Source organism: Physeter macrocephalus, unplaced genomic scaffold (genome assembly GCF_002837175.3).
Source record: "Physeter macrocephalus isolate SW-GA unplaced genomic scaffold, ASM283717v5 random_668, whole genome shotgun sequence".
NCBI lineage: Eukaryota > Metazoa > Chordata > Mammalia > Artiodactyla > Physeteridae > Physeter > Physeter macrocephalus.
The window spans coordinates 33,967-48,527 of record NW_021145899.1 but is presented as its reverse complement, the minus strand read 5'-3'; the positions used below and the strand labels follow the sequence as shown (position 1 = coordinate 48,527).

The window sequence follows — 14,561 nt, the reverse complement described above, 5'->3', positions numbered from 1 at the left end:
ATAGCCGAGTGCTCTGTCTGCAGTTACTTTGGAAAATTGGCACTTAAAAGAGATGTTTTAATCCACAGAAAGTGTTTCTCTTTTTTTCTTTTGGGATTAGATAAATGTTACTGTTTTAATCCTATTGCGCGACAGGTCCTGGCATTGTCTGCAAGATGCAGAGAAAAATAAAAAGTTGCACCTTGTTTAAACAATTGAGCGCAGTGTGGTTTACGAGATTATGAGGAGGAGAAGTAAAGAGGGCGGTGTGTCTCTTCTGCAAATTTTTTCTTAACGAGGTTAACCTGTGGCTGCTGTCGCCTCGCCCTCCTCGGCTCCTTGCAGGGTAACTTTCTGTTCTGTGAGCGCTATCCGAAGCTTCCCAGGCAAGCTCACGGAGATCAAACTAAAAGGGCTGCGTGTATGTCTGAAACAGACAGAGGGAAACAGGAGCACACACGGTCGGCGGAAGATGGGGCCACGGGTTCGGCCGGGGCTGGATGCCAGAGCCGGGCTGACCTTTCCACGTGTCCCCAGCACCTGCGAGGCTAGTGGGGCGTTAGGTTTCCTACTCCCAGGAGCGGGCCCGAGCCCGGAAGAGGCTGGGCGACCTCGGGCTTAGGTCAGGGGGCTGGGAGGCCCACCCTCGGAACACTTGTGGTCGGCGACTGGCTGGTGCGTAGGCTGGCCTGGCCTTCCCGCCCCGGCCGGGCCCGCACTTCCCCAGCCCGCCGGCGCACGCCAGGAGGAGGGCGGCGGCGGTGGCGGGCGGGTCTCGGAGCTTTCGGCCGGCTTTGCAGGGCGGCCTACGAGGGCGCCAGGCCCAGCTGGAGCGAGCCCCAGTGCAATACTGCCCGAGCCCGGGCGGGGTCTCTGTTCTCTGGCAGAGGAGGTCCCTTGGCAGCGGGAAGCTCCCTCTCTTTCTCTCGCAGCCGCTCCGAGTCTGCGCCCTGCTGCCAGGCTCCCAGATCGGCGCTCCCCTGTGCTCGCCCGGCGCCCACTCATTCGCAGCCCAGCCTTCGCCGCCGCCGCCTCCCTGCTCCTCCTCGTCGTCTCCCCAGCCCGCCGCGGCCATGGCGGACAGCGCCAGCGAGAGCGACACGGACGGGGCGGGGGGCAACAGCGGCAGCTCGGCCGCCATGCCGTCGTCTTGCTCGTCGACCTCGGGCGCCGGCGGCGGCGGTGGCGGCGGGGGAGGCGGCGGCGGTGGGAAGTCGGGGGGCATTGTCATCTCGCCGTTCCGCCTGGAGGAGCTCACCAACCGCCTGGCCTCGCTGCAGCAGGAGAACAAGGTGCTCAAGATCGAGCTGGAGACCTACAAACTCAAGTGCAAGGCGCTGCAGGAGGAGAACCGCGACCTGCGCAAAGCCAGCGTGACCATCGTGAGTGTCCCCCAGGGGCGCGCCGCAGCGCCGACCTCCGCCCGCCCCCGGGAGACGCTGCACCCAGACCCGGGCGGCCCCCGGGCTCCCCGAGGCTCCCGAGGACCCGCGGAGAGCACGCTCCCTGCCAAGACCCGCCGTCGCCGGAGGGTGGGGGAGAGGGAGGTGTCCCTTCGGGGCCGCGCGGGTCCGCCCTCCCCGGGGTCCAGGCCCCTCGCGGGGTGCGGGAGGAGGCTGCTGGAACCACCACCCGCGTTTCCTTGTCGCCTCTGGGGAGGAGGCCCCTCCCGGGCGGAGCTGGAGGCTGGCGGCGTGGCTGGGGAGGCGGGGTGGGACTTTCTTCAGTCCTAGTTTGCTTGAGGGGTGCGTGCAGAGACCGGGAGCCCTAGGCAGAGGGAGAGGGAGGAAGCCGGGGCCTGTTCCGGGGGCCTGCGTTGGGGTTCGGGGGGTGCGCAGCTGGGCTGGGCACTTCGCTGGCATCAGGACGGCGCTCTAGCTGGATCGCCCGGGGAGGGGCCGGGAGAGAGCGGCCGGGAATCCGGGAAGTGGAGTTTTTCTGGCCAGGATCGAGAGGGAAGGGCGGGTACCGGAGCTGATGCTCCCACCTCCGTCGGAAGCCCTTTCCTTGGGTGGGGGGTGGCGGCGTACAGCCGGGAGAATACAGCATCTTATACCGGCCTGGACAGAGTGAAGGCTACGAAGCCTGAACCGGCCGAAACCTGGGTGAAGGGGACAGACTGACTCCCTCGCTGAGCAAGATGTACGTGTGTTTGCTTTTTTGGGGGTGGAGTGTCTAGGGATATTTTGCTTCGGAGTCCAGATACTTGACGGGAGAACGGGCTGTCTGTTCTGTTTCCACCTGGCCTCCAGAGGCGCCCCCGAAGAGGGGATGATTAGGGGTGTAGGTCTCCCTTTTAGTGTAGCAGGCCTTTAGAAAGGCCACTGTTAGCTATGGTGAGGCGAAACATAACTGGAAGAAGTACACTGTGTGCTCTCACCTACCATCTCTGCCAGCTAGCCACATCATTAACTTGCAGGATCCCCATACAGAAAACCCTGTTGAGATCAAAGCAGATTCCCGGCCAGGAGGAGAGAGGAAAGTGTCAAGAAACCAAGGGGATAAATTGCTATTGCTGCTGCACAATAGCTGATTAGGTTGTGAACCTTCAGATGGAGAAAAAGGCCTGAACTTGGGGACAGATCAAAGATCACAACCCTGGAAAGGACATGGGGCAAGTTTAGGATGCCCCTGTGCCAGGAAAAAGTCTTCATTGGGGGAGGGTTTGTGTGTGTATGCTCCCCCCCAGTGCCGGCTCACACTTGGGAACTGGCTGGCATTCTGAATTTGCTTAGAAAGCAGGTTTTCACCCCAGTTTCAGTGTGATGGGCACAGCCTAAATAGAAATTGATTGTTGAAAGACAGTCCGCATGCTCAAATCCAGCCCTGGTGAATGGCGTAGGAGCCATATTCATGTGTCTGCAGACTGTAAAGTTCTTGAAGTGCCCTTTCGGTAGGAGAGGGGAGGAATTAGCAGAGGCAACCACTTCCAAGCCTCTTGAGTAGCTTTCTTGGCTGAGAGAGATGTCTATGGTGAGTGGGGGTTTGAGAAGAGGGGGAAGCTGGTGGAAGCAATTTAGTTAAGGTTGGAGTTAGTAAATGAGAGGGTTTGTTGGTCTCTTGGAGAATGTGAACCACCAAAAGCAGTAACACTTTCACGAAACAGAATCTCTGGCTTCCTGCGTCCTGTGAGCAATTCAGGCTGTTTTTGTTTGGGAGGGAGGATAAGGGCGGGTAGAGAGACTAGGAAAGGGTTATATGTTTGACACCTGGCCATATTAAAAAGTAGGTCTGTAAATTGTACACCGCACGTTGGCTTTGCATGGACAAACACGTTCATTCCTGGTGTGTAAGATCAGAGGCCGCTGAATACTTGGCGTGAAGACCGTGCGAGGTGGTGGCTTCCTTGGCACCTCCCTCAACTAAAACTGACATTTCACCAAGTACGCCTTGTGAAGTGTTCTGTGGCCTCACTGAGTCAAATTTTAAAATTGTTTTAGATGACAGCCTATACATACCAGAAGTCTCTCCATGCTTCTTTAATCTTTGATTAATATAATCGGGGAAACAGAGTGCTTGTGGTTTCCTGAGTTCCCTAGTACTTGGCAGGTGTTACGAAGGCAGATGCAGAGGAGAGATTCCTTTAAGCTTTTGAGAGTTTTGTTAGTTAACTGACCCAGGACGCAGATTGTGTTTGGTGGGTTTGACCTAGTCTAGGGTGTGTAATTTGCGAGAAATGAGTGCGGCCACTTGAAGTGGGTCTGTGGATGTAAGGATTCCATTGAACAACACTGTCATAGTCTATGTCAAGGTTAAGCTGCACAGCCCCTGACAACTCTAACTGAAATATAGCCCTTGCTGGTAGCTGCCCAGGAAGTTTTTGACAAGGTCTGGATAGTCAATTCAGTGAAGGCTTTGCTAGATTTTTCACTATCTAGTTTATTTGAAGGGAAGATGGTACCAGAATCCTATTACTACCTGCCTTCATGGCTGTTACTAGTTCCTCTAATTGTGATATTAACTTTCATGTTTTGAGCACAAAAGGCGATTATGGATGTCTTTCATTTTCCTTGAACGTATTCAGGAAGGTACCTTGCTAATCAGCCACACCCTGGGAAGAGAGCAGTGTGCTTTTATTAAAACTTTTTTAGAGTAGTTTTAGGTTTGCAGAAAATTTAAGCAGAAGGTGCAGAGATTTTCCCAATATTCCCTGCCCTTCCTCCCATACTCCATTATCGACATCCCCCATCTGAGTGGTACATTGGTTACAATCAATGATGCAACATTGAAACATTTTTTTTTTTTCGATACGCGGGTCTCTCACCGCCGCGGCCTCTTCCGTTGCGGAGCACAGGCTCAGCGGCCATGGCTCACGGGCCCAGCCGCTCCGCGGCATGTGGGATCTTCCCGGACCAGGGCACGAACCCGCGTCCCCTGCATCGGCAGGTGGACTCTCAACCACTGCGCCACCAGGGAAGCCCTCAACATTGAAACAGCTTAATCACCCAAAGTCTGTAGTTTACATTAGGGTTCACTCTTGGTGTTGTACATTCTATGGGTCTGGACAAGTGTAAAATGACATGTAGCACCATAATAGTATATAGAGCAGATCCAGTGCCCTAAAAATCCCGTGCTCTGCTTTTTCATCCGTCCCTAACCCCTGGCCACCACTGATTTTTTTTTACTGTCTCCATAGTTTTGTCTTTTCCAGAAAGTCATATAGTTGGAATCATACAGTCTGTAGCCTTTTCACATTGACTTCTTTCACTTAGTAATATGCATTTAAGTTTCCTCCATGTTTTTTCATGGCTTGATCGCTCATTTCTTTTTAGTGTTGAATAATATTCCATTGTTTGGCTGTACCACAGCTTGCTTATCCGTTTACCTACTGAAGGACTTGGTTGCTTCCAAGTTTTGGCAATTATTAATAAAGCTGCAGTAAACATCTGTGTGCAAGTTTTTGGGTGGACAGAAGGTTTCAGCTCATTTGGGTAAATACTAAGGAGCACAATTACTGGATGGTATGGTGAGAGTGTTTTTATTTTGTTAAGGAACTGCCAGACAGTCTTTTTGAAGTGGCTGTAGCATTTTGCATTCCCACCAGCAGTGAATGAGAGTTCCTGTTGCTCCGCATCCTTTCTAGCATTTGATGTTGTCTGTTTTGGATTTTGTCCATTCTAACAGGTGTGTAGTAATATCTCATTATTGTGCCCTCTTTTTTTAAGCCAAGTCCAAAGGCCAGTAGAAGTTCTTAACCAATAGTCTTTTCTGTCTCTTTTGGTATGTAGGCATTTATTCTAGTCAAGCTACCCATTTAGTAAAGGACTGGTTTCATGGGTCTGTGTTCTCTGCATCTGTATGATAGAGGTAAACATCATCTGTGGGGAAGAACCAACTGTACGAGGCCTTTCATCCATGTCTACAAGTGTCTGGTGTTACCACTTGCTCCTGGTGTGTTTTCTTTGGGTTAGAGGTGGAATGGAATGTTCTGAGTGATTATCTGATTTCTCCCAGTAAATCAGCAGTGGAACCAGATTGCTTATTATTGATCATAATTTCTTCTTTGGAGTGGAGAAAATAAACAACAGATGCTCAGTCACACTGTTGAGTAGCTTTTAGATGTTAGGCTCAGTCTATCTGGCTTGTCCTGTGGGTTAAAGTGTAATCGGAGACTGTCTGACTCAGTGTAGTGAGATGTGTCCAGGGGTCACGGTCTCTGAGAAGATGAGGAAATGCAATTGTGGGCAGTAATTGAATGGCTTCTAAGTTCTGGACTAGTTTCTCAGGGTATAAGCAGGGTCTCATACTTGGCGTGGCTAGTTCTCTAGTTCTCTAAGGTGTGTTTTCTATACCACTTCAGGCCTTCGCCACGTGTTTGGTTAGAAAAAAAATACCTATGTTAAATCACTAGAATTTAGTTGTCTTTTTCTATCTATAAAATTAGTCTTTCATTATAGAAGTTTAGGGAAATAGGGGGCATACAAAGGCATTTTGAAGTTACAGTAGAAAAACATGTTAGTACGGCATGATTAGAAAACCTGGCTATTTAAAATATCAACAGTGTAATGATTTCATTAACCAGTAAAAGCCACCGTATAGTTAATATTGTGGATTTTGGATTATTTGTTCTGGAAGCCTAATACATTATTTTCCATTTTTTAAGACTTTGTTTTGGCAGTCTCTATGAAGCTATCAGATCAACATTGCCCTTATAAAAAGGTGTAATGTGTGTCATTTTTTTTTTTCCTACTTTAAAACTTTTTTTCTTAGATTCTTATGGTAACACCCAACTTTATACACAACTCTGAGAAAAGTATGACCTCACAGTTAGGTCTAATTATACACAAATCCAGTCTTCTTCAAGAGGCTATTCTTAGATTTCTTCTGTATGTTTCATACAATCTCTTTGTATTTGATTTAAAAAAAAATCCCCACAAAACCGTAGAGGACAGTTGTGACAGTCTTTTCTAGTGCTTTTATTTATTTTGCTGAGGATGGGGAATAGTTCAGAGAATCACCAGTATCTAGTTTGTGGTGACTCTTGTTCAAGAGTCAAGAGACACTGGTCTGAAGCAGAAATCCAAGTTGGCTGTTGCTTGGTCACAGATTTTCAGTGGCTTCCATTGCCCTGTGGATCCAGGTAAACTTTCCGTGGTTGACCAGGCTCTGTGTGCTCTGGCCCCTGCTTGCTTCACAGACACACCCCTCACATTCTCCAAGCTCTCTGCTGAACTGCTGGTTCCTGGAATTTCAGTAGATTTCTCTGGCTTCTCTAAGATGTACCTCCTGCCCTTAAATGTCCTTTCCTACTCCTTCACCTAGTAAATGCAAGTAGACTAAACTGCCTCCCCGACCCCAGCGTGCGCTAGCGCCGCCTGTTTACTAGCCACACGCTGGGTTCGGTGCCCATTCATGAGACCGCCCCCTGTCCAGGCCCCCATCGCATAGGTCTCCCCTTTGGAAGATGGGAGATATGTTCATTCCTTCAGGGGTAGAATTTGCCTTGTTCACTTCCATTCCTCAGTGCTTGGCATGCAGTAGACACTCAAGGATATGTTGGGTTGACCGCAGAGGCATTGGGTGATGAGGTGTTTTTGTTTTGTTGTGTTTTTTACTGGGCAAGGGCACCAAGACTGTCTGCTGACCTTGTGCTCATAGAGCCGCTCTCCTACCTGTGTCGGGAACAACAGCAAATGCCATCTTCACCGTCGTTGGATGGATGAATGGATATATTGTATACTTTGGCAGAACGCTACAATCAGTGTGTGTCCCAAGCCTTTGCTTTCTAACTATGGATGATGTTGTAGGCTACCTTGTAGCATACACCTAGGCGTTCATGATACATTTCACCTCTAAAAGAGAACAAAGTGTCTTTGGGTTCACCATTCCAAGGGCTTTGTTGGAAGTGTTCAGATTTGCTACCTCAGTTTTGGTGATGGTGGCAGGTCACTCCAGGCGTTTCTTAGAACCTTATTTAATGTTGAAATGCCCCACAGCGGCTTCTGGGAAACAAGCATGGCCCTCAAGGGCGGGGAGGCATCAGGGCAAGTACCAGACACCTGAATCTCCAAACTGAGGAAGTTGCTGCAAACAGGATGGGGAGACTTGCTGAATTCCTGTGGATTTCCACATGTGGCTTGCAGAGTGGAGTTTGGGGGGTTGATAGAGTGTCACACCCAGTGTGTACTTGCATTCTTTTTTTTTTCCTTCTTTTTCCTCAAATTATGCCTTGCAGCGTTTACACCTAGAAATGCTAATCTGAGCTTTTAGACTCATACAGCCAGGTTGAGCAAGGAGTAACAGTCACCTTCCTTGTTTCCTCAATGGGTAGGTGTTTTATTTTGTTTTCAGTCACCGTGCAGTTGCTTTTAGATTGATTGATCATCAAAACTAGTGAAGTAAATGTTCACAGGTTCAGGGTGTTCTTTCTTGGTGGTGGTTGAAATTTTCTTGACAGGGGAACGAATGTTCTGGAAAATATTTCTAATCATCAGGATCTTGGAGTGGGGTTAACTTGCAGACTCTTCCTATTTTACTTCTCCAAGACTGTCAGATTTTCTTATCTTTGATGCTTCTCAAGCCCACAGCTGTGGATTTTATCCCAGTGCTCCTACCAGTAAATTGCAAATGTCACACTGTGTAGGCCTTCTCGTTTAGGGAGAGTATTAAACAAAGGGTTAATAGTTTGATGGTTATTTAGAATGAACTCACCTCCTTACTTTTTTTTTTTTGCGGTACGCGGGCCTCTCACTGTTGTGGCCTCTCCCGTTACGGAGCACAGGCTCCGGACGCGCAGGCTCAGCGGCCATGGCTCACGGGCCCAGCCGCTCCGCGGCACGTGGGATCCTCCCGGACCGGGGCACGAACCCGTGTCCCCTGCATCGGCAGGCGGGCTCTCAACCACTGCGCCACCAGGGAAGCCCTCCTTACTTATTATTAGTCCCTAGATTCGATGCATGGGGTACAGTTTGGTGATGAAAGTTCATTTTAATACTCGTTTAATGCTGGGAAATTTTCACCTCTTCAGTAAGGCACAGAATGGCGTGTGATAAATACAGCCTGAAATAGGATTCAACCTGCAGGTACTTGGGAACTGCCTACTGTGTGCCAAATACTCTGAAATACCCGGAAGGAATGTAAGGGCTTCTCCAGCAGGATTGCACTTGACTTGCGTTCAGCTTGGCCCCAGCTGGGTGCTGTAGGGAATTCAGAGCACAGGGAGCGGTTCTTCCCTCTCCAGCACTTTGCAGCCCGGAGAGTTGTGAAGTGCAGAAATAACCAACCTGCAAGTGGAGACAAGAAAGGTGGTTCAGGCGGACTGGTGCCAGGGTTCCAGGGATGGCTGGCTTAGCTTCCATCTTCCAAAATGAAGTTCATCTAATGCGGTGAATACATCTAAGGGAAACAATGTGTCATATTCACTCACAGTTTAATTAGCTTGGCGTTTATTTTTATTTTGTAAGGCAGAGATGGAGAGAACTGTTGCTCAATTTGTCTGTCCAGGTGGCACCAAAAGGCTTTTTGTTTGTTTTTAATTTTCTTTTTATGTGGTGATGATTGAAAAGAAATGTCATTGATGTTTTTAATTTCATAATTTACATCTGCCTGTAGATCGAAATTATGTAGGTGGTTTTTTCATCTATTCCTGTTACACTCTGGGGCCCACCCACCTTCCTTACATGGAAATTGTTGGATGGACCAAATTTCTTAAATCTTTAATGGGAAACTGTGTTTACCTTAAAGTTAATTAGAGATACTAGTTTATGCACAATTTCAAACTCCAGTTTTTTAAAAAAGCAGTGTTGATTGATGGGATAATTTTCCACGCATCTGTTCCAAATCAAACCAGCCTCTGTGGGTGCCAAGTTTGTGTCACCAGTGAGCTGGTTAATACCCTCCAGGGTGTCTCAGGGCACTTGGGATCAAATGAGGCCATTCGGTGCTGAGGAGCACAGTTGGCATATTCAGCCAGACAGACGTAGGTCATAATTCAAAAAAGTTGTCCATAGAAGGAAAGAGGAAAGTAAAAGAATGAAAACAACATGGAGTATGGGCGAGCTAAGGAAAGTTCTTAGAAATCTAGCACCTGCATTAAACCCTTCACGTGTTTCTTTCCTTAGTGAACAGTCTTGTGCAGTCAAGGTTTTTGAGACTGAATTAGAAGGGCTAAAATAGTCTTGAGAGAAAAATTATTTGGTGTTTAATTATAGGAAGAGCTTCTCAGCTCATGAAATTATTTGCATGTAAGCAGTGGGTTTTGTTTTTTTTTCAATTATCTCAATATACCAACTCAAATAACTTTTATTCTATTGAGATTTTTGTTTTTGTTTGGGGTTTTTTGGTGTTGTTGTTCTTCTCAATATACCAACTCAAATAACTTTTATTCTATTGAGATTTTTGTTTTTGTTTGGGTTTTTTTTGTTGTTGTTGTTCTTCACTAGGCAGGCCTTAATTTATCTAAACAAAGACATTTGCTAAGAGTCAAAACATTGTGTCTCTGCTTCGTTTAGTAGCTCCTGATTATAGAAACAAAAATTTGAGGAAAAAAATCGGCTAGATGATTTTAACGCCTTTGTTAATCAAAGAATACAATTTTGAGTATATGTGCCATAAAGCAGAGGTTTGGACTTCTTTAGGTCCAAATCACTACCTGGTAAGGTGCCATGTCCTTTGAAAAATATATTAAGTATTTCACACCATTTTAAACCTTGAGTGCGTGTAGCTTATTATTGAGAAATACCCTAAGTATCCAGAGAAGAGGGCCAGTTACATTTTTTTTTTTGTTTTGGTGATTTTTCTTTTTTTTGGTGGTAATATATACATGACACAAAAGTTACCCTTTTAACCATTTTTAAGTGTACAATTCAGTGGCGTTAGTTATATTCACAGTGTTGTGCACCCATCACCACTATCTCTCTCCAGGACTTTTTCATCATCCCAAGCAGAAACTCTGTTTCCAATAAACAGTAGCTCTCCATTTCTCCTATACCTTCAGCTCCTGGTAACCTCTATTTCTAGTGACTTTAAAATTTGTGTATTTTTTATAGGAAAAATTTAGTCTTATCTACAGAAGCAGCTAGCTGCTTTTTCTTGTCGTGGTGTTGAAGTTGTGAATTAGGACCCAAAGCATTTTAATTAAAGTGCTGTTGATATCTTGCTCCGACTTCAATTTTTATTGCTTGTTGGCTATCCCACATCTGGTTCTTTTCTGTCATTCAGCAAACATATGGCACCCCAGCTTTGGGCTGTGCACCATTGCTCTGAATTTGCCTTTAGAGTGAGCACCCAGATGTGGAGAACCTGGAGAGGGACTAACCCACAGTGAAAGCTTGTCCTCTGGGAAAAAGAAAGGACTGGGAAAGGAAAGAAACCTTGTAGATGACGGTTGCCCTTTTTTTTTTTTTTTAATGAAATGTCTCATGTTTAATTTCCTTGGTGGCATTTCAAATAAACCATAATTTAAGGAAGTCTGAAAAAGAAAAAAAAGCTTGAGATTCTTCCTTACCAGCATTGCTCTACTTGCAAGTCGTTTTTTTTTTTTTTTTTTTTTTTTTTTTTTTTTTAATTATCTGGAAAGCAGCCTGGTGCTGCTTTTATTTTAGTCGTTTTGTGCTGCTGTGACGACAGCTAGTGTTTACCCAGTGCTTTTACTATGGCAAAGGTGCTGTTGGGAGGGCTGGCATATATCCTCTCATTTAATCTGCACCACTGATGGGTAGCCTGCAAATTTGCAAATTTAGGCCCAGAGAGGTTATGTAACTTGCCTGAAGACCCAAGGCTATCAGGGGGGGCTGGAATTTGAACTCCCAGTCTGGCCTCAGAGTTTAAGCACAAGGCTACCCATAAATTAATTTATGAACAGTTTTATTTTTATCCTGTTGGGGGCGTTTTCCTCTTAGTTGTTCCCACACTGTTGTATTCCTTCATTGAGAGTAGTGAGGGCTGTCCCATTAGCACAGCAAATTCCCAGGATGCCAACCCAGGCCTCAGGGAGTGTATCCAGGGTAGCAAACTCCCTGCTTTGGAAAAGAAACAGTGATAAAGAGGGTGCCTTCAGTAGGTAGGGGGGCGGTTTGTCAGCACCTTTCTGGCTGTCTCGCCCTCCAGTGTTGGGCCTTGGTCTGTTCCATCCCTGACCCTGTCTAATGTACCCCAGTAGGTGCCACCTCTGCTGATAGCTCAGCCATCTGGACGCCTCTCCTCCCTTCCTCTCCCTCCACCCAATCCCAGGTTGGAACAAGTCTCTTTGTACTTCTGTTATAACCTCTACTTAAAAATAGTCTGACTAGCACAATAAGAGTGAGTTGTTTTTCAAGCACTGTATTGATCACCTGCTGTATGCCAGGCAGTGTGCCACGGGTAGCAGCTGGAAGGAGACGGCACTCAGGGAGCTGGGGGAGGGCCCTTGACTTAGGCGGGAGTGGGAACCACAGTCAAGGAGGGCTTTCTCTGTCTCAGGAGGTGATGCTGAAGCTGAAACCGGAAGGGTAAATTGAAGTTCCTCTAGGTGTGGGCAGGGCTGGTGGCAGGAGGAGGCATTCCATGAATGTGGGGAAAGAAAGGAAACTGGGGAGCAGAGCAGGGCCAGCGTGGGCTCTTTTCCTGGGTCCCATCCAGGGGCTAAAACAGTAGGAGTGTTGCTGCATTTTCATAACCTGCTCTGGCTGCTTAGTGCAGACATGGGTGTTTTCCTTCTAAACTACTGGGAGACGATGATCTGCCTTATTCCGTGATAATAATAATAGCTACGTATTATGGTCTCACTCTGTGCCCGGTGCGTATCTGAGCACCTTTCTTTCAGGGACTCACTTCATTCTCATAGCAACGTTCTGCTGTCTCCCTGTCCCAGGATTTGAACTGGGCAGCCTGATGGTACCTTGGTCGGCGCATAAAACCCTGCCATTTGAAGCATCGTTTGCATTTTTCCATAGCCTTAGCACAGCAGCTGCTCAGTAAAGTTTGTGGAATTTATTTTGGGGGTTGCCCAGGTTTACTTCTTATAAACTCTAATGGAGTTAAATTTAATACAGTAAAGTACCCAAGCTTTGAATGTACCAATTTACGGAAAAGTGCTCAGTGAATTTACACATGAGTTCACCAGTGTAAATCATTACCCCGATCAAAATGCTTGCTGGTGTCAGCACCCCCTGAAGTTCCCTTGTGCTCCGTTACACTCATCACCCCTCCAAAAGTAACCTTGTTCTGACTTCTATCACTGTAGGTTAATTTTGCTTCTTTCTGAACTTCATAAGATAAGTGACTTTATACAGAATGTATTTTGTATGTGTGTAGATTCTTTGATTTCTTATCCTGGTTCCTACACTGACTAATTAGTCAGCATCCGTGTTACCTGTAGCGGTGGTTCTTTGCCACGGCTATGCAGTCAGTATTCCACTGTGTGAGTATCTGTGGAATTGTTTTCCATTTAGCTCTGCCCCCTGGTAGCCCCACCCCCTTCCCTAGTGTTGATCACTGGGCATGCAGAGGGGACACAGGCCCTGCAGGACGTGTCTCCCAGTTACTCGAGGTTCTAGCTACCTTGCTAGTTATGTTATGCTGCCCTCAGAGCCTTTGAGCCTTGGTGGACTTACCCGGTTAAACCAGAGTCTCGAGGGTTAGTACCTGTCTTGCTTCCACCCGCTGTCGTAATGAGGATCAGATGAAACAGTGCACATCAGAGTGTTTTGGTAATTTGTGAATTATTATTCTTGTAGAAAATGATATTAAAGATGATTAGTAACACCCACCCCCCCATACACACTTTCTCTTGTTCTCCAAAATGTGTTTCAAGATCAAAACTGTTCTTGTTAATCCTATATATATATAATATATACTATATATTATATATAATATATAATATATATTATATATAATATATAGTATATATAATATATATTATATACAATATATAGTATATATAATACATGTAATATATATTATATATAATATATATTATATATAATATATATTATATATAATATATATATTATATATATATAATATATATAATCCTATATATATTAATCCTATATATGACATGATGGTGCCAAGCAGTGTCTGGCAAGCCGAGAGGCGAAGGTTTGAGGGAGCAAGAACCAAGCTCTGCGGAGACCTCAGGCTGGGGAGCTCTGCAGCCTGGCTTCTCAGGGCCTGTGTTTTTCTGGCACTTGGGGATGCCTGGGAACTCGGCCGATTTCCTAGGGTTTGGTGAGTCAGGATGAAACCAGCCTGTGTGGCCATGTAAAAGTAACAGGACAGCAGGAGGCAAATGCGTTTCCTAAAAGATCCATTTTTTTCTAATAGGCCAGTTGCCGGGCTCCTTCCATGATTTCATGAAAAAAGATCCAGCGCCTGCGTTTGCCCGGTTTTCTGCCTTTAGCGCTGTGGGCAGCAGACAGTCGTCCTGCTTCTCTGTCGTGTGACTTTTGACCCTGTTTCATGGGGGTGTGGGTTCTAGAGGGTGGACTTGGATGGCTGAGACACGAATGCCACTCCTGTTTAGTGGCTGGTCTGAAGAACGGAAAGCAAAACAGGACTCTTTGAAACTGCCCGACTTTGCAGGCTCGCAGCGCCCACGTGCTGGAGGGACCTCCCGGCCTGTGAGCCCTGAGTGGGTCTGTGGAGGCCAGCAGTTTGTTCACTGGGGACTCCTCAAGGGACTGGTTTTCTTTCTGTTGCCTCTGGCTCTCTCTCTCTAGCAGTAGAAATGGTAGCCTGGGGACGTCGTGAAGGTTGCCAGGAGTGTGCTTTTCACCAGGGCACCGTTGGGGTTTTACTGTCCTGCTGTGAAGGCTTTTGGTGTGATGAGAGGGGGCAAGGAGGACAGACAGACAGACAGGCAGTCGGTGTAATTCAGGGACTCAGCTGGCATTGTCAGTAAGCGAGTTGCAGTAAGCCGTCCGGGACCCAGGAACGCCCTTCTCGCCTTCGCTGTCCCCTGTCTGCTCTAGCCAAGGCTGTTAGGGTCTTCTGGTTTCTCCCTGCCTCGCTCCATGGCTACTTGGAGTGCCTGCCCATCGAACCCTTTGAGGTGAGGGAGAGAGCAGCACTGATCTCTTGAACCCCTGATTTGCTTGGTTCTTCCTTGACCCCGTGCCTTTCAGCTCTGGGTCCTTGGTACCTGACGGGTGATGTGAAAAGGC

The 14,561-nt window shown here is 47.1% G+C and overlaps 1 protein-coding gene across 1 annotated transcript; it reads left to right on the top strand.

Moving 5' to 3' along the window:
• Positions 1-666: 666 nt before the first annotated feature.
• LOC114485140 (coiled-coil domain-containing protein 6-like) lies at positions 667-1,511 on the top strand (the record flags this gene model as incomplete). The annotated part of the gene is made up of 1 exon (XM_055083187.1): positions 667-1,511. A coding segment is annotated over exon 1 (459 nt), but the record flags the coding sequence as incomplete, so codon positions are not given.
• Positions 1,512-14,561: the final 13,050 nt, after the last annotated feature.